Consider the following 26,577-nt stretch of genomic DNA (forward strand, 5'->3'; position numbering starts at 1 on the left):
GGGACAGGGGCCGGAGACAGGGGCGAAGACACCTTCGAAACGCCGCCCCACTGGGCCTTCCAGGAAGGTAGAAGAGGTGCCTGGCACCCTCAGCTTCTGGTAGATTTCATAAGGTGTGTTTGTCAATGTTAACCATTTATATCCCGGGAAATAGGTTGGATCAACTTACATATGTTAGTTACTCCAGGCACATCCTGGGAATAGATTGGATCAGTTTACACACATTTGCAAACTTTGGCTCCTTAAATGGAAGCATTTTGGCACTGCAATCAAATTACTTGCCCCCTAGTCATGTGGAGGTTTCCCCAATGGTCCCATCTCAACTCCCTTTCATCAAAGGCAGTTGTAAGACTATTGCATTTTAAAATAGGATATTCAGTCTCTGACAACTAGAACTATTCCAAAGGTGAATGCAGACTCACCTTTAAAGAGAGACCACAAAAACCTGGCACTGTGGTGTGTGCCTGTAGTCCCAGCTACTCGTAGGTGGAGGCAGGAGAACCACCTGAGCCCAGGAGTTCAAATCCAGCCTGGACAACACAGCAAGACCCCACCTCTTAAAAAGAAAAAGAAAAAAAGTGAAAACACAGATTTTTCTCCCTCTTTCCTTGCTGTATTTTGCTCAAAGGACACATTCCTGCATAGGCACATAGTGCTGGGTGGTGGGAGGGCAGCACTTGATAGGAGGTTGGGCACAGAAAGGCATCATGCCCTTCTGTCGTCCCTGATAACACTACTAAGCCTATTTATTCATTTTCTTGTTTATTAAACACTGGCTACTGCTATGGTCTGAATATGTCCCCCAAAATTCATATGTTGGAAACTTAATTCCCAATGCAAGAATATTGGGAGGTGGGGCCTAATGGGAGGCATTTGGGTCAAGAGTGCTCCACCTTTATGAATAGAGTGACCCTCATGAATAGATTAATGCTGCTATCAAAAGGTTTGTGGAGGTGGGTGTTCTCTTCTGCTCTTCTGCCCTTCCACCACGTGAGGATACAGCAAGAAAGCCCTCACCAGATGCTGGCACCTTGATCTTGGACTTCCTAGCCTCTAGAACTGTGAGAAATAAATTTCTATTATTTAAAAATTATCCAGTCTGTGTTATTGTGTTTTAGCAGCACAAAATGGACTGAGACAGCCAAGCATTCCCTGGGTGTGGAAGAAGACATAGCTGAGTTCACAGCCTTATGGAAGAGAGAGATATATGAGCAAATAATTACAATACCATGTGATGAATACTAAAGAATGGGATGGCCAGACATTCAGGGATGGCTGAAATGGTTTGACTTTGTGTCCCCACCCAAATCTCACCTTGAATTGTAATTCCCATAATCCCCACCTATGGAGGGTGGGACCTGATGGGAGGTGATTGGATCATGGGACTGTTTCCCCCATGCTGTTCTCGTGATAGTGAGTTCTTATGAGATCTGGTGGTTTTATAAGGGACTCTTCCCCCTTCACTGGTTTGCTTTCTCCTGCCTGCCACCATGTAAGACTTGCCTCTTCCCCTTCCACCATGATTGTAAGTTTCCTGAAACCTCCCCAGCCATGTGAAACTGTGAATCATCTAAATCTCTTTTCTTTATAAATTACCCAGTCTTGGGTATGTCTTTGTAACAGTGTGAAAACAGACTAATACAATGGCTTTAAAAAGAGTTGATATTCAAATTGTGCTTTGAAGCACTAGAAGTAAGGAGTTTACCTAAAAGAGGAGAGGAGTACAGGATCATATGAGGAAGAGGGAATAAGGGAATGATATATGCAGAGGTGTGAGACACCCCGTGAAAAGAGGCTACTTGCAGTAGGACATGACAGGAGAGGGGTCTGGCTGGTATCCTAAACTTACAAAGGGTTTTTTGTGGTATGCTAAAGATTTTGAATTTTATAATCCTTAAAAACAGAGAAACATGACTTTTTAAGTGCTGGAATGGTATGATCCGATTTTTGTGCCAGAAATCAGTAAAGACGCCTAGAGCTGGAATGTTGGTTAGCCTATTGCAAAGGCCCAGGTAAGAAATGGTGGCCCAAAAAAGGCTCCAGCAGAGGAATGGGGAACAAAAAGGAGGGAGAGCTGACAGCACTTATTCAAAGTGGGAGAGTGAGAGAAGAAGAGCAGTGCTTGGGAATCTGATGGTGCTGCAATACCATGAATCAGGAAATCTATGAGGTGAGTTCTCATGAGATCTGATGGTTTTATAAGGAACTCTTTCTTCCCCCTTCACTGGTTTGCTGTCTCATGCCTGCCACCATGTAAGACGTGCCTCTTCCCCTTCCACCATGATTGTAAGTTTCCTGAGACCTCCCCAGCCATGTGGAACTGTGAACAGGGAACAACAGTTCTTTTGGATGAGGAATGAGAATACGAAATGTGTTAAATGTGGAGCATTTTGAATTTGCAGTAGGGTAGAAAAAAACAAAAGAAATTAAATTTCCCTCAAGTAAGTTATATCTGGTACCTCGTCTTTTAAGATTCTCATCATGTACTTAGAATGAATTAGATGACTGTGGGTATAGCTAGAGCCAAGGGATAGGGGCCTTCACTTTAGAAGGCCTGTTCTGGTTCTTCTCTTAACTCACAGATTACCTTATGGTAATAGCTTATCTGCCTTCCCTGCTAAAAGATAAGCTCCTGAGAACAGGGAAGTATATTCATGGAACATAAGAAATATTCAATAGATATTTGATAAATAAAATGAACTACTTTTGGTTTAGTTTTCTCAAATTAAGAAATTGGGCTAATGACACCATCCTTGTCTATCCCATAGGGTTGTGAAGAGTATAAAAAATGAAAATCCTTTAACATTGTACAGACATTTTCTATTTTATTTATCACTCTTATTTTTATTACTATTTTATTACTAATATTCTATTCCATCAATAAGGAGAAAGTAGTGGGATATGTAACTATGGATTAGGAAAAATTAAATTCCAGACATATGAGCTAGTTTTTCCCTCCATAGAAGTCAAGGAAGTAATTCAGCTATGATATTTTTCCTGTGTATGATAAAAAGACTGATTCTTTTTTTGACTGGAGGGGTTTAACTTTTGTCTCAGCAATTAGAAATAAGGCTGGACATGACCAGACAGTCACATAGGAAGTGGGACATTTAGTATTGGTCTATAAGAATGCAGGATTGAGAAGTGCTTCTTTAGATGCCATCTAAATTGTTTTAGGCTTAAATTACCTTAATCTCAAGTTATTTAATTGTAAAAACAGAAACTCATTCAAACAAGACAATTTACTAGAAGCAGTAACTTATAGTCTCCAAAGGCAGGAGGTAAAATTGGGTCTCACAAGGGGCAGGGACAAGAAAACTGGAAAGTAAGTAATCAAGATGGTTCTCCATCTCTAAGTCTCTTGCTGACACTTTTCTTTGCCCATCTGTTTCCTTCTCTCCACTTTTCCTTTAAGATAGAGTCTCCATTAGTGAACATTTGGTGGAAAATGGCTTCCCTAGCTCTAAAAAATCTTTCCAGTTAGTGCCCACTCGTGACTCATTTCAAGTCTTGGTCTAAATTCCAAGTTCCTGGGAGAGAAAATTGTACTGGCCTAGACTGGTTCAGGACTCCATTCTTGGTCCAGTCATGCATGTAATGGAAAGATGGAGGCTGTCCCCTCCCCTCCTTAAGCAAAGTTCTGAGCAGTTGGAATTCTCAGAGAAATAGTGGACATATTCAGGAGTTGGCAATGATGGGACCCTTAAATGAAACCAGTTTCAGCCACACTACGCAACATCACATAGTTTCACAAACCAAGCTGCACATCAGAAGCACCTAGAAAACTTTACAAAATACAGATCTTGGAGTCCCCACTTCCTAGACCTGCCTCTTCCACCAGTGATCAGAATCTCTAGGGGTAGGGCCCAGGAATCAGTATTTTTATAAAGCACCCTAAAAGATTACTTTGTGACTAACGTTTGGGAACCACTGCTTTAAAAGACCCAGAATACTGAACAAACAAATACAATGATAAAAAAGGGAAGTTACTCATAGAGTATTACATACAATACACAAGAAGTTGAGTTTTTTGTTTGTTTGTTTGTTTGTTTTTGAAACAGGGTCTCACTCTGTTACCCAGGCTGGAGTGCAGTGGCATGATCATGGTTCACTGCAGCCTCAACCTCCTGGGCTCAAGCGATCTTCCTACTTCCATCTCACAAATAGCTGGGACTGCAAATGTTCTGGTGATGGTTGTGTAACTCTGTGAATACATTTAAAACCACTGAATTGTACACTTTAAGAGGATGAATTTTATGGTATGTGAATTATAGTTGACATGTAATTTGTCTAAAGGCACAGAGTGGTCTCAAAGCACTTCGGAATGAGGCTAAGGATCTGAATCAGGGAGTAAGAGAGACCGGATTCTGAAAGGGGCAGGTAGTCTGTCAGCAGTGGACTGGATGTCTGCTGCCCCATAGATGAGAATGAGTTGTCACATATTTTTTCCTTTAAGAAGCCCAAACTTAAATATTCCATTAGCTTTGTGGTCAGTTTCACTACAGGTCTCCTCGGAGGCAGGGTTACTGAATTAAATGTCTATGAAATGGACTATGGTGGGATCTGTGCTATCAGCTTCCCAGCTACCGACTTCCCCTTGTACAGAAGCACCTCCTCTAATTTAATAACAACTGCTCAAAACTTTGCCTTTTCTTTCAGGGAAACTGGTTACTTTCCAAGTGTTTTGGAAAAGGGCAAAATGATAAACCAGTCAGAGATGACTTTACAAATGAGCATTTTCTTCTCATGAAGCAGGATTATAACTAAGTATATGCTGTATTAAAAGGCAATTTTAATTTCAGAGCATTAATATGCTGTGAAGAAAACCAAACTATCTCCCAATTCTGTCTTGACTTTCAAGTCCCCACAAAAGGAGCTGCCATCCTGCGTATCTTGGCTGTTTGGCCCATTCAGTGTTTCTACTACAGTCACTTCAGGCCCTGAACCCTCCTGCCCATGAAAAACCCTGGGCCTTCATGAGGGTTGTTCTAGGCTCCTGGGATCACCTCCCTCCCACTCACTCTCCCAATCCTCTACATCCTGCCATGTTAGTTCCAAACTTGCCCCTCACTAGTCTAGGCCACACTGATTGTTTGCTTTTCTGAACAAATGTAGTCTCCTGTGTTACGTCAATCTTCCCCCACTGAGTTGTTGGGTCACTGAGGAGCTGCACTTTACAATTCCACATTTCAGAGTTTCACTGAAGTTGTTCTAGTACATTCTATTCTTTAGATTCAATTCTTTGTAAAATGGATTTAAAGTTTAAAACAAGTAGATTTGACATCGTCCACCAAAAATTTGCCTTAATTACAAGGCTAGCATAATTCTGCTCCAGGGCTAAACCTTTTAATGTTTTCTATCATAGTTCCCAACCAATTCCTACCCGCCCAAGAATAATAGGACATTACCTTGTTTTCTCTGCAAGCCAGAATCTCTGAATTGGCAGGGCAGGCAAGGCCCTTTGTAAGCTGCCACTGCCTGGTGCTAAAAAAAATAATTTTATGCTGAACTCACTAATGTCAGTCACAAAACTGGGGTCTTCAGAGTATATCTCCAAGGAAAAGAATCCAAGTCCCCTGATTTAAATGCTATGGTGTATTTATGAAAGTTTCATCCCTCCCTGCATACCCCCCACCCTTTTTTTGAGACAGTCTTGCTCTGTTGCCCAGGCTGGAGTACAGTGGCATGATCATGGCTTCCTGCAGCCTTGACTCCCTGGGCTCAAGTGATCCTCCCACCTCAGCTTCCTGAGTAGCTGGGACCAAAAGTGTGTGCCACCATGCCTGGCTAAGCTTTTCTTTTTTTTAGACGGAGTTTCGCTCTTGTTGCCCAAGCTGGAGTGCAATGGCACAATCTTGGCTCACTGCAACCTCCGCCTCCCTGGTTCAAGCGATTCTCCTGCCTCAGCTTCCTGAGTAGCTGGGATTACAGGCACCCACCACCATGCCTGGCTAATTTTTGTATTTTTATTAGAGATGGGGTTTCACCATGTTGGCCAGGCTGGTGTTGAACTCCTGACCTCATGATCCATCCACCTTGACCTCCCAAAGTGCTGGGATTACAGGCGTGAGCCACTGTGCCCGGCCAGCTTTTCATTTTTTGTAGAGGTGGAGTCTTGCTACATTGCTCAGGCTGGTCTCGAACTCCTGACCTCAAGCAATCCTCTTGCCTCAGCCTCCCAAAGTGCTGGGATTACAGGAATGAGCCACTCTACCCGGACTTTTTTTCCCCAAACCTCACAAACATAGAAGCATAATCAGGAGGCAGACCACAGGTCAGCTGCCTTCTACCATGCTGCTGGAATTAGTACAACAAAGCTCTCAACCAGTTTTATTTTTCCTCACAATGAACGGAAGAAAAAGGCAGAAATAAATGGTAGGGTCATTTGCTAGTAGAAAAGAAAGCTGGGATTCCCCATTTACTTTGGAAACTGAGGAGAAAGAACTGCTTTCCCCACTCGTGTCTGGGCAAAGGGTGTGCCCAGATGTTGGCAAAGGAACCAGACAAAATCAACAGCCAGCAGTTTTCTGTTCCAAACAGTTAGCTCCTCTACAGTCCAGAGGGAAGCTATTCCTGAGTTCACTCAAGGTGACAGCAGAAGTGTTTCTCTCTTTTTGCTTGGCCCAACTGTGCCTGAGGGCTGATGGATCCAGACCTTGTAAACATTCAGCTAGGTGTAACATAACCAGAAAGGCTGAAGGAAGGCTCTTGGCCTTCCCAGCTTGAGAAGTAGGGGCCTCGTGTATCTGGTGGCCTGCAGAGCCCAAAGCAGAGAGCCATGATGAATAAAATACTTTTATTGCTTTTCTAAAATAACTCCTTTCATATACAAGGATTCCTTCAGTTAGGTCCTCTATTATCCTAAATGCTCTCTGGTCATGAGCAGGTGAGGATCTATTTAGCCAAGATAAGTGGCTGCCTCAGAGTTTCCCATAGGGAAAACTGAAATCTGATTATTTTCTTTTCTTCACGTAGTCTCTAGGTTGAGAACTCCAAGTAGTAAGAGGCACAGGATAAGGATGGGAGAGACTGAGCATTTTTGAGAGAATACTCCTCTGCTGAATGCCACTTTGAAGGGAAAGAAGTCGAATGGCCATTTCCAGTCCATTTTGGGTTGGCCCCTTGGAGGCTCTGGCTTCTGGGTAATGTCCACAAAGTTCACAAGAGTTGTCAAAGATACTTCTGTAACTTGCTGAGAATCCTACAGGAAGAAAGTCAATGACAGGTCAGTGCTTGGTACCCATTCATATAGCACTCTAACTTGGCTGTTATTATTACTTTCCCTGAAGAGAGAAATGAATAATTCTAAGCAAGATATACCTTTATCTCATATTGGTCCTATGTAGTTCTCTTTCAGTGAGACACAAGGAAATGAATATCTTAGCAATAGTCAATGATAGCAGAACTGAACAGTTACACCTACCTAAACCCTGACTCTAGCTTCCCCTAGCTGGGGAGCTGCCTGATATCAGAGAGGCCACATGGCAAAACTGCTGCTCTTAGGTGCTTAGCAGCTCTACTCTATCAGAAGGCTCCAGGCTCTGAAACAGTACATATGTACAAGTGAAAGTAGTAGTAGCAATTCTATTCCTTCTCCAATGGCAGAAAGAAAGGTCACTCACAGACTCTCAGGGTTGGAAGGATCCTTCCACCACCCACCAACTCATGCCAAATAAAACAGATGTTCCTAGAAGAAGGGATATTGTCAGACTGACTCAAGTATCTGACCTAACAGATGTAGCTTTGGTAGATATGGCTGCAGCCTGATGATGTCTGGAATCATGTTTATCTAAAATGAATTCCCTTTGTTTTGACTCAGCTCAACAAGCAAACTTTTGATTATAATTTTTGGACAGTAAATAATTATTTTGTTAAACTTGAAGATTTTCTTCATTCACCCTCCTTCACTCTGATGAACATATTATGCATTTGCTGTGGTCTTTGGCAACAGTAAGTACCAAGCTCTGGGAACATAATTTTGCCTGGAATAACTCTCCTAGGGACTGTCACTTGATTGTTTGTTTTTAGAGACAGGGTCTTGCTCTGACACCCAGACTGGAGTGGAGTGGTGCAATCATCACTCACTGCAGCCTTGACCTCCTGGGCTCAAGTGATCCTCCTGCCTCAGCCTCCTGAGTAGCTAAGACTATACGAGTGCACAACCACACCTGGCTAAATTTTTTTTGTGTGTGTGTGTGAGATGGAGTCTCACTCTGTCACCCAGGCTGAAGTGCAGTGACACAATCTTGGCTCACTGCAACCTCTGCCTCCTGGGTTCAAGTGATTCTCATGCCTCAGCCTCCCAAGTAGCTGGGATTACAGGCACCCATCACCATGCCTAGCTAATTTTTTTGTATTTTTAGTAGAGACGGGGTTTCACCATGTTGGCTGGGCTGGTCTCGAACTCCTGACCTCGAGTGATCTGCCCAGTTCAGCCTCCCAAAGTGCTGGGATTACAGGTGTGAGCCACTGCGCCCGGCCTGGCTAATTTTTATTATTATATTTTTTTGTAGAGGCAGTTGTTAGTGTTGTCTATAAGTTGATTTAATAAATGTGCTATTCTAACTCATTTCAGAGCCTTTAGGAGGGCTTATTTGAAACTGCCCTCTCTGATGCATAATATGTGCATCAGAATGAAGGAGGGTGAATGAAGAAAATCTTCAAGTTTAACAAAATAGCTGTTTATAGTCCTAGGAAAATTTCCATGTTAATCTTGCTATGTTGCCCAGGCTGATCTCAAACACCTGGCCTCAAGTGATCCTCCTGCCTCAGCTTCCTAAAGTTTGTTTTTAAATGGGTATTGAGTCAGTCCTGTGCTAATCTTGCATTCAAATTAATTCTGTAGTTTTTTTTTTTTTGAGATGGAGTCTTGCTCTGTCGCCCAGGCTGGAGTGCAGTGGCGCGATCTCGGCTCACTGCAAGCTCTGCCTCCCAGGTTCACGCCATTCTCCTGCCTCAGCCTCCCGAGTAGCTGGGACTACATGTGCCCACCATCACACCTGGCTAATTTTTTGTATTTTTGGTAGAGACAGGATTTCACAGTGTCCAGCCAGGATGGTCTCGATCTCCTGACCTAGTGATCTGCCCGCCTCGGCCTCCCAAAGTGCTGGGATTACAGGTGTGAGCCACCACGCCCAGCCTTTTTTTTTTTTTTTTAACATAGTGAGGCTCATGAGGGACTTGGCATAGGATAAATATAACTTCTGAGGCACTGAAAGAACCACATACATTACAAGGATGGCCAGCCTGGGCTGAAGCTGCCGAGGGATTCCTAACTCCAGCCAGGCATCGAAGACTGGCTGAGACTAATCAGAGAAAGAAAATGGATAAGAACATATTACCTATGGATAAATAATAAACTTTCTTTTGACTTAAACTTACAAAAGGATTTACTACTAGGACTTTAGTTTTCCTTCAGGAATTTTATAATGGGGAGAGGACATATATTCAATTTTTGGAGCAAATCTTTATAGCTGACATTATTGAAGCATGTTAATATTGTTATGTAAACTCACTGCAAAATGCCTGGTGACCTATACTGGCTGAAATGGTGAGAAATACTTTGGGATGGGAAACAGAATAGGGAATGATTTTTCAGCTATGGGTCAGTGTCGTCTAGAAGTTGATTGAATCAATGTGTTATTCTAAGTTATTTCAGAGCTTTTAGGAGGGGGGCAGATTTGAAACTGCCCACTAGCAGTCCCAGGAGAATTCCCAAAGGAGCTGTGGTTGGAATTGGGATAGTGGTCTCATGATGGAAGAGTGTCGTACTGAACACTGCTATACACCCAAATCATATCCACCTAGCATTAATTAGTAATAAAACTGATATTTGATTATCTTTATCTGACTCCTTTTAATTGGTTTCAAACTTAGGCAGGGAAAAAGAGTAACATTAGCCTCCTCAAACTCCCAAATCAGGGAATTTCTGTATCCTTGAGGTCATCCCATACCCAGAATTGAAGTCTAATATAACTATTAACCCAAGAAGGCAAACTTTAGGCCAGTGTCTGCTCAAGTATATATATTAGTATCTTTCTAGTGGTGTTTCAGTGGCTGAGAAACCCCACATGACAAAAATTGTTCGAACTGAGTTGTTCTTTCAGAGTCACCCAGAATATGTGCTCATTAAGAGCTACTACTAGATTTGAAGACAGCAGCATAAAGACATGTCTTCTCCCTCTATATCTTAAAACCACTCCAATCCAACAAGAAACAGATACAAAAACTCCATGTTCACTGGAATGGGGAGACATCATAATATGCAAAAACAGAAAGCAGATGGCAGCAAGGTTTAACAGAGAGAAAGAAGGCCAAACCTGAAAGTTTTCAGAGACTAGACACAAGCAGATTTTCTCTGTGGAACTCTAAAGACTCAGTGACAGGAGGTAACAGAGGAAGGGATGAGGGGCAGATGGAAAATCATTACTGAATGATATCCCTTCAATGCAATCAGGCAACTATTCCTTCTCCCCCTCAACAAGAGACTAAACCACTTAAGCCAGAGAAATTCTGGACTCAGGGACATTGGGCATAAAGAAGGACAGAGTGAGGCATGGAATGAAAAATGGGGAATTATCCCTTCTCTAATTTAGCTCTAAAATGCTTACTTCATTTTAGATGAAGATGGTTTTACACCCATACCCTTCAGTCAGGAGACTAGAGAGTTTTCTCTGGAAAAAATTAACAGTTCCAGCAAAGACATAAAGATACTAACTGCTCCACAGTGAAGGCCACAAGTCAGTCAGTGTCACCCACAATCACAGAGCTTTCAGTCAGCTTAACAGCTTACTCTTATTTTGGATTGAGAGTTGAAGATTGACAAACATGCGGAAAGTTTCTCACAATAAAGAGAAAAACTGTACCAAATGAACAGAATAAACAACTCTGAGGAAACACAGACAATGAAAGATGAAGATGCAAAGTTGTTAGTATCTTCAGAGATACATGAAAAAAGATATTATGAAAAGAAACAGAATAAGACAGACCTTAGGTATTAAAAATCTGATGGCCAAAATAAAAAATTCAGTAAAAAAGTTAAAAGATAAAGTTGAGAATCTTTTTTAGGAAGAACAAAAAGATAAGGAGATAGACAACGAGAGAAAAGAAAAAGAAATAGAGATTCAATCTAGCGACACCCGAACAGATTAATAGGAGTGCCAAAAAAAAAAAAAAAGAGATATCAGAGAAAAGAGTGGGAAGGAAATTGTTAATCATGTAATAATAATAGAAAATTCTCAGAACTGAGTTTCAGAGTAAAAAATTTGGTATAATGAATGAAGAAAAGATCTACTCAAGGCATAAACTTTTGAAAACTTCAGACTGTTAAGAATAAAAAGATCTTAAAATGGCTTCTGAACAGCAATATTGGAAACTAGAAGACAATGAAAGAATGCCTTCAAAATTGTGAGTGAAAATAATTTTCAATTTAGAATGTTCTAACCAAATGATCATTTAAGCATAATGATGATGGATGATGAAGATTGAATAAAGATATTTTCAGACAATGTGAACTAAAGAAAAAAAATACTTTACATGCATCTTCCCCCCCCCCAAATTATTAGACTCTAAGCTCCATAAATACAAGAGAATAAACCAAGAAAAAGGACGAAGTAGTGTCCAGTAAACAGTGAATCTAAGACAAGTAAGAATAATTCCCTAGATGGCAGTACAAGAAAGTCCCACGACCACTGCAGGGCAGCAACTAGTCCACACTACATCAGGTTATGGGGTTATGGAGGTCTCCATGAAGAAAATATGCAGGAAAATGTGGAACTGATAGATAATATGGCAAGTTCAACTGTTTGAAAAACTGCATTGACAGAAATTTTACAGAGCTGTTGAAGAGTGTGAGAAGCCTTAGCTATTAGCTCAAAGAAAACTAAGAGTGAAATAGGTAATTATTAATTTCAGAAAAATAAAAAGTTCCACAAAAATTGAACACTTGCCGCAGCATGCATATTTACATAAACATCATGATGAAACATTGAATACTGATTTAATAATTTGATGCAAATACACTGGCAGAGTAGTGGGGGGGGTAGGAGGAAAATAACCGACCTACAAAAATAGAAAGTCAATACATTATCTGTGAAACAGGTAAGTCAAGGATAACTAAGTGTTCAACAGCATAGTAGGGCGACTGTATTAATAACAATATATTGTGTATTTCAAAATAGCTAGAAGAGCAGATTTTAAATGTTCCCAACCACAAAGAAATGACAAATGTTCAAGGTGATGGGTATCCTAAATACCGATTTGATCATCACATAGTGTATGAATTTATCAAAATAACACATGGATCCTTGACTCCTTCCCCCTCAACCTCCACATCTACATAGCCAAGTCTTACCTGTGGCATCTCTAAATCTGAATTCTGTCACTTCTCAAAGCCCTCCAAACTCCCACCCAAGTTCAGGCCTTCAGTATCTGCTGGCGAATTTCTACACAGATTAGAACTGTTCACCTCAGGGGTGTCTCAGACCTTCCATGGATGATGTCTATCTGCTTCACCTCTCTATAACTAGTTCCAGGCATAGTACTTGGCACAGAGTAAGCACTCAATAAAGATTTTTTTTTTTTAAACAAATGAGTGGAGATTTCTTTTGGAGGTAGGGAACTAACATAATAAGAGATTAATAAATCACAAAGTAGAAAGTATGTCACAGCTATTTAAGAGTTAGCAGTTACAGATCTATTTGACCCTTTTTCCTTCCCATCACATGGTAATTAGGATCTTAATGGTTGTGCTTAATTAATTCATGTATTTATTAACAAATGTTTCAAATGAAATGTTTATTCTGCATTTATTTTTAAAATTGCCTCCATAATTGTATGGAAGTTTGGAGTAAATGCAGCCTAGTAGATACTCCAATTAAAAGGAGCTTACATTGCACTTACTAGGTAACCAGATAATACCAAATGTTATTGACCTACTTTATTTTATTTTTATTTATTTATTAAGACAGGGTCTCACTCTGATTGCCCAGGCTGGAGTGCAGTGGTACAATCTTGGCTCACTGCAGCCTTGACCTCTTCTGGCTCAGGTGATTCTCCCACCTCAGCCTCCCAAGTAGCTGAGGCTCAGGCGTGTGCCACCTTGCACATCTAATTTTTTTTTTTTTTTTTTTTTTTTTTTTTTTTTTTTAGTAGAGATGGTGTTTTGCCATGTTACCCAGGCTGGTCTCAAATTCCTGGACTCAGGCAATCCATCCGCCTCCGCCTCCCAAAATGCTGGAATTACAAGTATGAGCCATCACGCCTGGCCTATTTTATTTTTTGAAACAGGGTCTCACTCTGTCACCCAAGCTGGAGTGCAGTGGTACAAACACGGCTCACTGCACCCTCGACCTCTTAGAATCAAGCAATCCTCCCACCTCAGCCTCCTGAGTAGCTAGGAATACAGGTGCATGCCACCATGCCCAGCTAATTTTTTGATGTTTTGTAGAGATGGGGTCTCACTATGTTGCCTGGGCTGGTCTCGAATTCCTAGACTCAAGTGATCCTCCCACCTCAGCCTGCCAAAGTGCTGAGATTACAGGTGTGCACCACTGCACCAGCCTATTGACCCATTTTAGAATTTGAGTTTTAGTATCACATGAAGAACAAGATTCTTTGAGTATATTCAGTGTGTTTTATTTTGATTCTCAAGTCTAAATTTTTCCATTTGTGTTTTAAAAGTTATAGATAGGCAAAATTAGAGAATTCACTGTTTATTTAGTGTGTGCAACAGGAAGAGCACTGGGGAAAAATAACTCCCTCAAAATCTGGTCACCTCATTTCTTTTATCAAGACAGACAGAAGATACATAGCCCAGTCAGCACACTTCATTTACTGTGGGTCCAGTTCTGTTATGTATGGTTGACTTAATTTATTTCTACTTTAAGCTATATTTCATGATGTTTACTTAAGAAATTACCACCAGCAATTTTGTTTTAACACTTTGTAAAGTTTGGGGGGTTATTTGCTTCAATTCAATTTACAGTACAATAAAATCCTTTGTCCCAAAATAAGATTTACTTTGTAACAACATGAAGAGCTTGGATTAGGTTACGTTAGGCTTTGGTAATAAGAAGTACACCCTATACATTACATCTGTATGATCACGATTTTTAAACCATTATATGTTAATACCCTACGTAAAATCAGTACAAATAAAAACTATTAAAGAAAAAATTGTGGATACTAACTTTTAGGTGTGTTTTTGTAGCTGCATTCAGACTATCAACTAGAACAAATTCATCTTTGATACAAGTGTCTAACTCATTAATGAGCTGTAAGAGTTCCTTATTTTGCATATATAAGAACTTTATCAGACACATATATTACAGACTCAGGCGTGTGCCACCTCGCCCAGCTAATTTTTTGTATTTTTTTTTTAGTAGAGACACGGTTTCACCATGTTGGTCAGGCTGATCTCAAACTCCCAATCTCAGGTGATCCGCCCACCTTGGTCTCCCAAAGTGCTGGGATTACAGGCGTGAGCCACTGTGCCTGGCCTCTCATTTTTTTTAAATGTTTTTTTGTTTGGTTTTAATATTTTTGTTGAGGTATAATTTATAAACAATAAAATATATACATTTTAAATATTTAGTTCAATGAGTTTTGCCAATTATATATGCTTTATAGCCAATACCCAAAGCAAGGTCTGGAGTATGTCCATCATTTCAGAGCTCCTTCGTGTCCCTTTCCAGTCTATTCTCTGTCCCTTTCCCAGAAGTAACCACTTTCTGACTTTTATCATTAAAAATTAATTATTATTATTGTGTGTGTGTGTGTGTGTCTGGCTTCTTTCACTAAAGATAAATGTTTCTGACGTTCATCTATGTTGTTTTGTGCATCAGTAATTCATTCTGTTTTACTGCTAAGTAGTATTCCGTTGTGCGAATATATCATAATTTGCCCATTCTCCTCAAGATGGATATTCGGGTTGTTTCCAGTTTTGAGTGATTATGAATAGGGCTGTTATAAACTTCCTTGCACAAGCCTTTTTTGGGGCATATGTTTTAATGTCTCTTGGGTAAACACCTAGGAGTAAAATTGCGGATTCATAAGGAAGATGCATTTGTAAAAGTTTAGACCAATTTTCATATCTACTAGCAATGTATGAGAATTCCAGTTGTTCTACATTCTTGGAACATGATTGTCAGTCTTTTTTGTTTTAGCCATTCTTGTGAGCATGAAGTAGTAGCGCACGGTTTTAATTTGCATATCTCTAATGATTAATGATGTTGAATACCTATGTTTAATGATCAATTGTTTATCTCCATTTGTGAAGTATCTGTTCAAATCTTTTTTTTTTTTTTTTTTTTTTTTTTAAGATGGAGTCTTGCTCTGTCGCCCGGGCTGGAGCGCAGTGGCATGATCTCGGATCACTGCAATCTCTGCCTCCCAGGTTCAAGCAATTCTCGTGCCTCAGCCTCTGAAGTAGTTGGGACTACAGGCATGCGTCGCCATGCCCAGCAAATTTTTGTGTTTTTAGTAGAGATGGAGTTTCACCATGTTGGCCAGGCTGGTGTCAAACTCTTGACCTCAAGTGATCCGCTCATCTCAGCTTCTCAAAGTGCTGGGATTACAGGTGTGAGCCACTGCACCAGGCTGAAGTATCTGTTCAAATCTTTTGCCCATTTTTAGTTTGTCATTGTATTGTTTATTTGTAAAAGGTCTTTTTATATTCTAGATATGAGTCTTTTGTCAGATAAACTATTGAGAAACTTTTTCTCCCAAACTAGCCTGTTTTCTCATTTTCATAATGGTATCTTTTGGTGAGCAGAGATTTTTAATTTTGCTAAAGTCCAATTTATCAATTTTAAAGTTTATGGTCAATGATTTTTTTGTTTCTTGTCTAAGAAATCTTTGCTTTCTTCAAACTTACAGTCTCTTATGTTTCTTTTAGAAGCTTTATAATTCTGGATTTTATGTATTGGTCTATGATCCAGACATAAGTACTCTATGTATGGACTGAGATACAAGTTAGAGTTCATTTTTCCCCCATATGTTTACCCAGTAGTTCCAGATTCATCCAGTTGTTCCAGCACCAACTTTTAAAAAATTTCAATAGTTTTTGAGGTACAGATGGTTTTTGGTTACAGGGATGAGCTCTTTAATAGTGAATTCTGAGATTTCAGCAGCACCAATTGTTAAAAAAAAAGAAACTTTTTTTTTTCAGGGCAGGTGGCTCATGCCTGTAATCCCAGAACTTTGAGAGGCTAAGGTTGGAGGAACACTTGAGACCAGGAGTTTGAGACCATCCTGGGCAACATAGTGAGACTTCATCTCAACAAAATATTAAATAGTTGGGCATGGTGGCATGTGCCTGTAGTCCTAGCTACCTCGGGAGGCTGAGGCAGGAGGATCACTTGAGCCTAGGAATTCGAGGCTGCAGTGAACTATGATGGCACCACTTCACTCCAGCTTGGGCTGTAACACAATTTAAGACCCTGTCTCTAAGAAGTAAATAGATAAATACTTTTAAAAATTTTTCCCATTGAATTGATGTGATTTATGAACCTATTTTTGAACTCTCTTCTGTCCCATTGGTCTGTCTATCTTTATACTAGAGTACCACTCTGTCTGAGATTTAGAGTAAATCTTTAAATCAAGTACTGTAAGTCCTCCAACTTTGTTCTTTTTCAAAATTGTTTTGGCTATTCTAAGCCCTTAGCATTTCCATTTAAATTTTAGAATCAGTTCATCAATTTCTACAAAAATACCTTCTAGGATTTTATTGGGTCTGCATTAAATCTGTAGATCCATTTGAGGATAGAAATCTTAATGTTAAGTCCTCTTCATGAACCATTTATTTAGATCTCCTTTATCTCAGTAATGTTTTATAGTGAAGAGGTCTTGCATCTTTTTGCTAAATTGTTCCTAAGTAATTTTTCCATGGTATTGTAAATGAAACTGAATAAATTCATTTTTAAATAACATCTAGTTATTTTTAGAGTTTCCTAGTGACTTTAAGTTTAATTTTACAAAAGCAGTAAATAATAAAGTTAAAGAATATAAATAAAAATAATAAAACCATATTTCTACCGCTAAGAATACCATTATTAATATCTATATTTTATCTATACACACGGATATCCATATATATATTTTTAACCACGAGATCATACTGTATAGGCTGTTTTGTAATCTACTTTAAAAAAAATAGTGTCTACCTTTTCATGTCAACAACATTTTTTTCCTATCTAAAATATAGTCCATATTCAAGTTTCCTTAACTATCCCAAAAGGTGCTTTACATTTCTTTGTCCAAATCAGACTCCTATCCAAAAACATAAACTGTATCTGTATGTTATATCTACAAGTCTCTTTTAATTTAACACAATCAGATATGGTGATTTCTATTATGAATGTTAGACTTTAATAAAGCATATTGCCACTCCAGCCAGAGTGACAGAGCGAGACCCCATCTCTAGAATGAATGAATGAATGAATAAATAAATAAATAAAGTGTGTTGTAAATGTCCATGTAAAGGTAATTTTTCTTTAAAGATCTCCATTTTTTTTTCCTTAGGGATAAACATATTTGAGAGAGAAGCTACTGAAAATCTTTAAATTCCCTAACTTATTTTAAAGATGTCAATGAAGTTATCCAAATTTTCAAAGGAGTCATTGAGAATGAATATGTTACAGGATAAAGGTGGTTAAATGTCATGTATCAGGGAGAGATTTCAAGTGGTTATATGTTTTATTTTATTTGAAACAGGGTCTTGCTCTGTTACCCAGGTTGGAGTTCAGTGGCGCGATCTCGGCTCACTGCAACCTCCGCCTCTCGGGTTCAAGCAATTCTCCTGTCTCAGCCTCCAGAGTAGCTGGGATTACACGCGTGTGCCACCATGCCCGGCTAATTTTTGTATTTTCAATAGAGACAGGGTTTTGCCGTTTTGGCCAGACCGGTCTCAAACTCCTGACCTTAAGTGATCCCTCTGTCTCGGCTTCCAAAGTGCTGGGATTACAGGTGTGAGCCACCATGCCTGGCCGGTTATATATTTTAACATAGGAAACATTAAGCAAACTTTGAAAAGTTCTTTTAAAAAAAAGGTAATAAAATAATTAAAAAATAAACCCCAGCCGAATGAACTAGGTCAGTTTCTTCAATGTTAGCTATTAGGAAACCACAGAAGGAGGCAAAGTACTTCTATAGTCTAATAGTTCATTAAGAGATAAAAGCAAATAGTGGTTGATTGATCCTTGTGAAAGAAAGATTTCAGTGACAGAAACTACTGAGTCATAGTTATTAAGTCTACTGGTGGTGCTGCAACTGTCCCTTATTGAAAGAGAAGTCAGTTAGTATTCTCCAAGACATTAACAAAAAGGAGAAAGAGAATCCCTTCTTACTAATCCTGTCACTTCCTAGCCCTTTCTACTGTAGCAATTATTTCTAAAATCTAATGTTGAATTACTCTTAATTATTGTTCCTTATCTTTCCTAGTATGCTGCCTGCTTAATTACAAGATTGTGGCAGAGGTTCTTAGCCTGGCTTCGAAAAATCAATAATCCCTGGAACAATATAAGGAATGTTGCATGTCTGCATTCTTCTAATAAGTCAATAGTGTTAAATAGATTCTCTCAGTGGGGTCCATAAGATTCAGAACCACTAAGACAGACAGCTAGATTGGCAATTTTTCTAGCATATGTTATTTGACTGTGGTATAAAACATAGCCAACTTTCAATTATAATAAATAAAAGATGCTTATTAAATAAAACAATTAGTTATGAAATATAGTCAGAGATGTATCCTCTGAAAGTGTTTTTCAAATTGCAAATTGTGACCCACTAGTGGGTTTTGTCTAGCATTTAAAATACAAAAACAAACCAGAATAAACCAGAATAGAAAATATCTTTTTTTTTTTTTTTTTTTTTGAGAAAAAGTCTTGCTCTGTCGCCCAGGCTGGAGTGCAGTGGCAGGATCTTTGCTCACTGCAACCTCCGTCTCACGGGTTTGAGTAATTTCCAGGTAATTTTTGTATTTTTAGTAGAGACAGGGTTTTACCATGTTGGCCAGACTTGGTCTCGAACTCCTGAACTTAAGGGATCTGCCCACCTTGGCCTCCCAAAGTGCTAGGATTACAGGTGTGAGTCACCGCGCCCGGCCAGAAAATATCACATTTTCTGTTGTGATACTGAAAATCACAAATTGTGGGTGCACTGGGTATAGTAAGGGCATTGTTTCATAAAACTTTTGTGTCTATTTTATGTACATGTGTGTTGCAAACTCGGTCATGATATAAAATATATTTTCTTACCATGGGTGATAGTCAACAAAGGTTGAAAAACATTGCTTTAATACCTACTTTTCTCTTTTCTGTTTTGCCTCAAAACTTCTTGATACGCTACTTCTATAGAAGCTTGGAACCAAAAAAGTTAATGATGATAAAATTGATAATAATGATATCAAGAGTAATATTTACTGGATATATACTACGTACCAGGAACTGTGCTGTTCTACTTTAATGATCTCACTTAATCTGTACAACCCAATGAGTATTATTAATTTCCATTTTATAGAAGAGAAAACAGATTTAGAGAAGTAAAATAACTTGATTTATAGGTCTGTCTGACTCAAAGCCCATGCTTACCATATAAACTGCAGACAATGGATCTCCTAGATAATCTAAAGAGTAGATGATTCACTTGGTGATAAACACAAATTAAATATTATAATTTTAGAAAGGTTTAGAGCCATGGTCCTGTGATGCTACATTGTCTTTTAAATTCACTTATTGTTTTGGTTTCAATTGATACTGCATATTCCTTAAAACTAGTTGTTTCTTCCTAGAGATATATTTTTTAATTTAAAGGGTTTATATGTAGACATGACATATGATGTGTTTTATTAATTCTCAAATTTAAAGATCCCTTTAGAACCCTAAATAGTATAAAATTGTAAGTGGCAGAATACCATATAAACAAATGCTGTTTACCTCATGGGTTTGTTGTGAGAATTCAACACTTACAAAAAACACTGATTGAAAATACCACTACTATCGGTCACACAGTAAATGTTCAATAAATGTTTATATATTATAATAATCATACAAGAAGATAGTGAAGTCTACACAGTTTTTTGTTTTTTGTTTTTTTTTGCTGTATTTTCCCTCTATTTTATTGTTTGTCCTTGGGAATGGTCCAAAAATTTTGCTACTTCACTTTTTATAGAAAGAGGAATTTAAAGTGTTTCTATAGCTATACATTTACAATGAAAAATCATTCAGATAGTTCAGTTCACAATGCAACTGACCATCTAGCAGCTTGAGTTCAAGGTTTATAAACACAAATGCCTACCAGCCTAAGCAGATAACCTGAAAGAGAAGTGGGATGGTGAAGGGTGGGTTGGCTTAGGTTGTATGAATGCAGAACAGGGTAGAGTACTCTTTCTAAAAGTGGATATCACCATTCAGCAACTGAAGATTTTATGCCATGCAGGAATATAATAGGGTTTATACTGTCAGATTTTCAATTAAAGTCAGAAATCTGAATGTCTGGGCAAATTCTTGATTCTTAAATGTTGGCATAAACTTAAATAATAAAATGCTTTGTGGGCCAAACAAAACAAGTCTATAGACTAAATGCAGTATATAGACTGGCAGTTTGCCACTCAGCTTTAGTTTTATCCTATCACTTAGATATTCTAAGCTGACCAACACAGCCTAGGTAAGAATATTATAAACTACAAACTTTCAAACGGTGTCCAGTGGAGTAGGAAGAAGCATCCCAGAAGATATACATTCTGCAAGTGTAACTCCTCCTCTTTTTTATTTTAAAAGCTTTGGAAGATGTACACTAGCTTTCTTTGGATAAGCTATTGCTATTCTGAGAAAAAAATTTCACAAGAGGCTGGGCGTGGTGGCTCACGCCTGCAATCCCAGCACTTTGGGAGGTTGAGGCGGGTGGATCACCTGAGGTCAGGAGTTCGAGACTAGCCTGGCCAACATGGTGAAACTCCATCTTTACTAAAAATACAAAAAATTAGCTGGGCGTGGTTGCAGGTGCCTGTAGTCCCAGCTACTCGGAAGGCTGAGGCAGGAGAATCACTTGAACCTGGGAGGCGAAGGTTGCAGTGAGCCGAGATCACGCCACTGTACTCCAGGCTGGGAAACAAGAGTGAAACACTGTCTCAAAAAAAAAAAAAAAAAAAATTTCACAAGATGTCCTAGACAAAAGCCTGTGTGGACAGAGAAGTGATTTCAAGTTAAGGACAAATAATCATAAATGCATAAAGAAAAAGTGAGTATGTTTATCTGACTTCTGGAGAAAATTTGCATTCAAGATTGAAGAAGTAAAAAAAATTTATTATAGAAGGAAATGCTTGCATTTGATAAACTTTTATGATATAAGTTTCATATAAGTATGAAATGATACTTTTAAGATGTTTTATTATAAGCTTATTGTAAGCACTATAAGATATAAGTATCATTTCGTAACTCCTTATACTTTTATAGGAGCATAGCGTCTTTCATGGGGATGAGCTGGTTAGCCCATAAAGTGAAAATTTTTACACAAAATTACCTTTGCAAATCCCTCAAATCACACTTAGTAAAGGAACGTGGTTTTGTGTATATCATACCACATCTTAATACATTCAAACAATTAATTTTTACTTAATAATTGGAACAGATAATGTTTCTTCAATTATGTATGAATGAAGCACAGCTAAAATTCTCAACTCTCGCCCACTTAGGCCAGTTAAAGTGAATGACTGTAGTGTGGTTTTGTAGAGGGGACAAACTAACCTGAAAAGCTAACTTTTGCTAAATACTAGAAAAAGCTATCAGTTAAAATACCCAGACAAAAAAAAGGCACTGAGTGACTTCAATGCCTAAAGGAACCAGAGATGTGGAAATACACAGTGAACAGTCCTGTGGGTATCTTTCCAAACAACACAGTAACTAAAAAATATAATTGAATGTTCTCATTAATACAGTTTCTGGTAACCTGAGTGTTGACCCCATTTCTAGGCAAAGAGAAATAACTTGCCCAACCCTGTTGTGAGGGAGACCCAAAGGTATTTTACTTCTGACCTAAATGTAGTCTCAAGTTTACTTTATTTCTGGGATGTAAGTACAGTGCAACAGGTAAGAATTTAAATCTGTTTGATTTTCATTATAAGTTACTAAATTGGCATGCCAGTTTATATGTGAATAATTTCACTAGGACCTAGTTATTTCTAAGTAAAATGAAAATACCATGTTTTTAAACTTCTATAGCTAAAGATTGGTTTAAACACCAAGGCAGATGCTAAAGCTCTCCTAAGGTGCATAATAAACAATAGGTATATGTTTGCTACAGATTAAAAGTGTTCATTTAATGGAGGAGATACAACCAAGAGCTGGTAACTATAAACTAGTCACAGCGGTAACTTTAATCACAATCAACAGGCTCAGGGACTCACATATAACTGTGTGGCTGACAGATCGAACAATTATGGAAGGTGTTTTCTGTGGTTGAATCAATCAGAATAGTAATAATGGTAGGATTACTGAAAAGAAATTAACCTGTACTATAATCTGGGGTCAGTTTTTTTTAAAAAAGGATATAAGCGGTATTCATGACATCATGTTAATTTCAGTAATCAGGCAGGGTGAATAGACTTGACAAATTATGTCAGCTCACTTTAAACAAACATTGGTTGCTAACATAAATTAGCTCTTGGAAGGTAAAAAATTATTTGGTTAACAAATGACTGATAAGACAATCTAGGCTTTGCAAGGTTTAGTGATCCTTTATGAGCCATGACTTACCTGTATGGACTGGCACTGGTATAGGAATCGAACTCCTGATACATGAGCTTGCGGGTTGGACAGGAGACCTACATATGCCCACAATACCTGGATCTCCAGGGAAACTGGTATGAGACAGCAGGAAGTACAGTTTATAGCCTGCAGAAGGGTAAAGAAGCATCTGCTTGAATTGCCTGATGGTTGCCTATAGTCAATCACCAAGTACTAAGCCATTGTTTCTTAAGCATTTTTCAGTAATAAGGAAGGCAATGTAGCTTAGTGGAAGAACACAAAAGTTCACAATAAGACTATGTTATTATTCCTGATCTTTTTTTTTTTTTTTTTTTTTTTTGAGACGAAGTCTCGCACTGTCACCCAGGCTGGAGTGCAGGGGCACGATCTCGGCTCACTGCAACCTTTGCCTCCCAGGTTCAAGTGATTCTCCTGCCTCAGCCTCTCAAGTAGCTGGGATTACAGGCGCCCACCACACCTAATTTTTATTTTTGTATTTTTAGTACAGACAGGGTTTCACCATGTTGGCCAGGCTGGTCTTGAACTCCTGACCTTGTGATTTGCCTGCCTCGGCCTCCCAAAGTGCTGGGATTACAGGCGAGACCCACCACACCCGACCTCTGATCTTTTTTTTTTTGAGATGGAGTCTCGCTCTGTTGCCCAGGCTGGAGTACAGTGGTGTGATTTCAGTTCACTGCAACCTCCGCCTCCTGGACTCAAGCGATTCTCCTGCCTCAGCCTCCCCAGTAGCTGGGATTACAGATGCCCACCACTACGCCTGGCTAATTTTTGTATTTTTAGTAGAGACAGAGTTTCACCATGTTGGTCAGTCTGGTCTCAAACTCCTGACCTCAAGTGATCTGCCCGCCTTGGCCTTCCAAAGTGCTGGGATTACAGGTGTGAGCCATGGCACCTGGCTTCCTTGATTAATTTAAATAACAGTTACTGAGTATCTCCTATGTGTGAGCTGCTTAGTAGGCACTGGCTTGAGCAGATCATGTGGCTAAAGTAAAGGATTTGAATACAGGAGCAGTGTAAAGTCAAAGAAGATGATACCTAAGGGTTAGATTATGAAGTGCATCCAAGTAGTCTGGAAGCCATCAGAGAGCCTCGAAAGTTTCTAGAATAGAAATATGGTATACCTAATGCAGTACTCCAGGAGGATTAATTGCAAAATGCAGAAAGGCATATCATTCTATATGGTTTTGATTTTTAACCAGATAATGCATTTTCATGTAAATAATTGTAAAAATGTAAATTTTTATAATTACAATAGAAAGAGCACAATTTTAACCTCATGAAACTCTGTGCTGACCAAATATTCAAGAATATAAAATATTTGAAATATATGAGATTTTTGAACAACAGAAATCTGTAGATTATCTGCCTTCAAATTTTTTTCTAAGTAAGGAAAATACATTAGGTATTTTAAACCTAACCTGAAATAACTACTTCAGGCTGGGAACACTGGCTTATGCCTGTAATCCCAGCACTTTGGGAGGCCAAGGCAGGAGGATCACTTGAGCCCAGGAGTTTGAGACCATCTGGACAACATACTGAGACCTTGTCTCTACAAAAAAATCAAAAAATTATCTAGGCATGCTGGCATGTGCCTGTGGTCCCAGCTACTCGAGGGGCTGAGGTGGGAGGATAGCTTGGGCCCAGAAGGTTGAGAATGCAATGAGCCATGGTCGTGCCACTGCACTCCAGCCTAGGTAAGAGGTCAAGATCTTGACTTAGAAAAAAAAAAAAAGGCCAGGCGCGGTGGCTCATGCCTGTAATCCCAGCACTTTGGGAGGCCGAGGCAGGCGGATCACAAGGTCAGGAGTTCAAGACCAGCCTGGTCAATATAGTGAAACCTCATCTCTACTAAAAATACAAAAATTAGCCAGGTGTGGTGGCGGGTGCCTGCAGTCCCAGCTACTCGGGAGGCTGAGTGAGGCAGGAGAATCCCTTGAACCCAGGGGGTGGAGGTTGCAGTGAACCGAGATCATGCCACCACACTCGAGCCAGGGCAACACAGCGAGACTCCATCTCAAAAAAAAAAAAAGGCTTCAAGTGGGCATGATTTCTTATACTCTTCCTTCTATGACAAATGCATTATCTATGGAGACAAGGCTGGTTTTAAACTTACTATCCAAGATTTACAAAGGGGTAAAAATGAGTCTTCATCAGAAAGTATATTTCTCTCCTTACTGAAATGCTGCAGTGCCTGTTGAGGATCCTGGTCCACCCTCCTTTCTGGGCTGGGTCAGCATTACCAAAGATGGCAACATACTCTGGTCTGGGCCTTCCATGAAGAGTCTGATAAATCTCCTGCTGCAAGTGGCTGCAGTCTGCCTTCTTCAACCTATAATTAAACACCATGGAGGCTGCAGTCCAATGCTAACATAATAATATACCTATATTAGTACGGTATGTTAAACCAAACATTGGAAATAATATAAAATAGACCAGAGGGTATAATCCTTAGTAGGTATTAACGATTGCCAGAAAACTCTTAGCAATATCAACACTATTTAGACTAAAAGACTATTCCTGACTAGCATTTTCTGAATTGTCATTAAAAATATAAAAGTTACCATATCAACATATTCCCTACATATTCCCGAAATTGCAGGAAATGATGCGGAAGCAAAGAACTACCTGAGCTTGCATCCAGATATTGCATTCACTCCAAACTGCACTTCATGTCTTTTAACAGAGCAACTTCCATTACCCTGGCTCTGTAAGAGGGTCATCCAAGGTGGAAAAGTGATGATCAAGGACATCATAACAGAAAAAAAAAGGAGGCAGCATTGCAAAATTTATGTTCTCATTCTCCTTTAATGCTATTTATTTTGTATTACTATCATAATGTTCGAGTCACAAATTTGTGATTTTTTTCCTCAGAAAACCACAGAGAGACAACTAGATTCCAAAAATGATTAACCATATATTAGTATATAAGTACCTCATTATAATGAACAAAAAATTCCTCACCTTTGGCTAGTCTAACATAAGTTTGAAAGCCTTTGCAGCTTTTCTCATTAGGCTGCAACAGGCCACCCAGCTCTAAAAAGGATACTGAGTAACTTATATCATCAGTCAGAGCCAAGAGTGGCTTCCCAACTATATAGCCAGGATTCCCACTTCTAGGACTGGTGAGAGAAGCAGCTGTGCTCTGTTGAAAAGCCTGCAGAAAGAGGGAAGAGAAGTCAATTATGGAGATAAGCATACTTTCCCACCTCCCACTGCTTGGCTTCACCGTACCCTTCCTTAAGGCAAGGAAATGCAATAAGTGAGCTACACTGAACAATCTGGCTTCTTTCCACAGTGTAGCATTTTGCTTCTTTCACTTTTTTAAATTTACTAAAATAAATCCTTCATGATCTGAATATTGAAATTCATAATACGCTACTTTTACCAAGGATTACAACCAATAATCTACTAAGGATCCCTTAAAAATTACTAGCAATTTAGCAATAATAACACAGCCTGGTTAAAATCTGAAAAATTTAAATGTAATTAAAAATATATATATTTTAATTAACTATAGATGTTCCAGAGATGAGCTCTGAGAGACACAGCAGTTGGTTGATCACCTGAGGGTAGAGTTGAGAAAATCTATGCTGGGTTCAAAAAGAGGAAAGAAGTAGCAGAAAGCCAAATGGCAGTGATTAAGAGTGAACACTCAGATTAAGTGGGAAATGAGTAAAATGCTGACTGCCCAGAAATATGAGAACAGCTAGTTAAAGAATTTTTGTAGGTGTTGGCTGAATTTATAATTCAAAATGACTATAAAAAAAGTTTTGATTTTAGATTGAAGTCCTGCTTTGTTGGGGGCCAGATAGAGAAT

At 39.0% G+C, this 26,577-nt stretch overlaps 1 protein-coding gene across 7 annotated transcripts in view; it reads right to left on the reverse strand.

Moving 5' to 3' along the window:
* Positions 1 to 6,303: 6,303 nt before the first annotated feature.
* TCTN3 (tectonic family member 3) overlaps positions 6,304 to 26,577 on the reverse strand; it is a 30,079-nt gene continuing 9,805 nt past the window's right edge. For 2 of the 7 annotated variants that reach the window (XM_055093206.2, XM_003825397.5), the window contains 5 exons: positions 25,807 to 25,914; positions 25,386 to 25,465; positions 24,936 to 25,089; positions 22,749 to 22,886; positions 6,304 to 7,201 (listed from right to left, as the gene is read on the reverse strand). In XM_055093206.2, coding sequence (XP_054949181.1) covers positions 6,968 to 7,201; positions 22,749 to 22,886; positions 24,936 to 25,089; positions 25,386 to 25,465; positions 25,807 to 25,914 — 714 coding nt within the window. In that variant the 3' untranslated portion in view covers positions 6,304 to 6,967. Of the gene's footprint in view, positions 7,202 to 20,697; positions 21,120 to 22,748; positions 22,887 to 24,935; positions 25,090 to 25,385; positions 25,481 to 25,806; positions 25,915 to 26,577 lie in introns of those variants that run through there. The other 5 variants (XM_055093205.2, XM_008950716.4, XM_063607832.1 and 2 more) reach the window with 4 other exon arrangements.

This window comes from Pan paniscus, chromosome 8, assembly GCF_029289425.2.
Source record: "Pan paniscus chromosome 8, NHGRI_mPanPan1-v2.0_pri, whole genome shotgun sequence".
Lineage (NCBI taxonomy): Eukaryota > Metazoa > Chordata > Mammalia > Primates > Hominidae > Pan > Pan paniscus.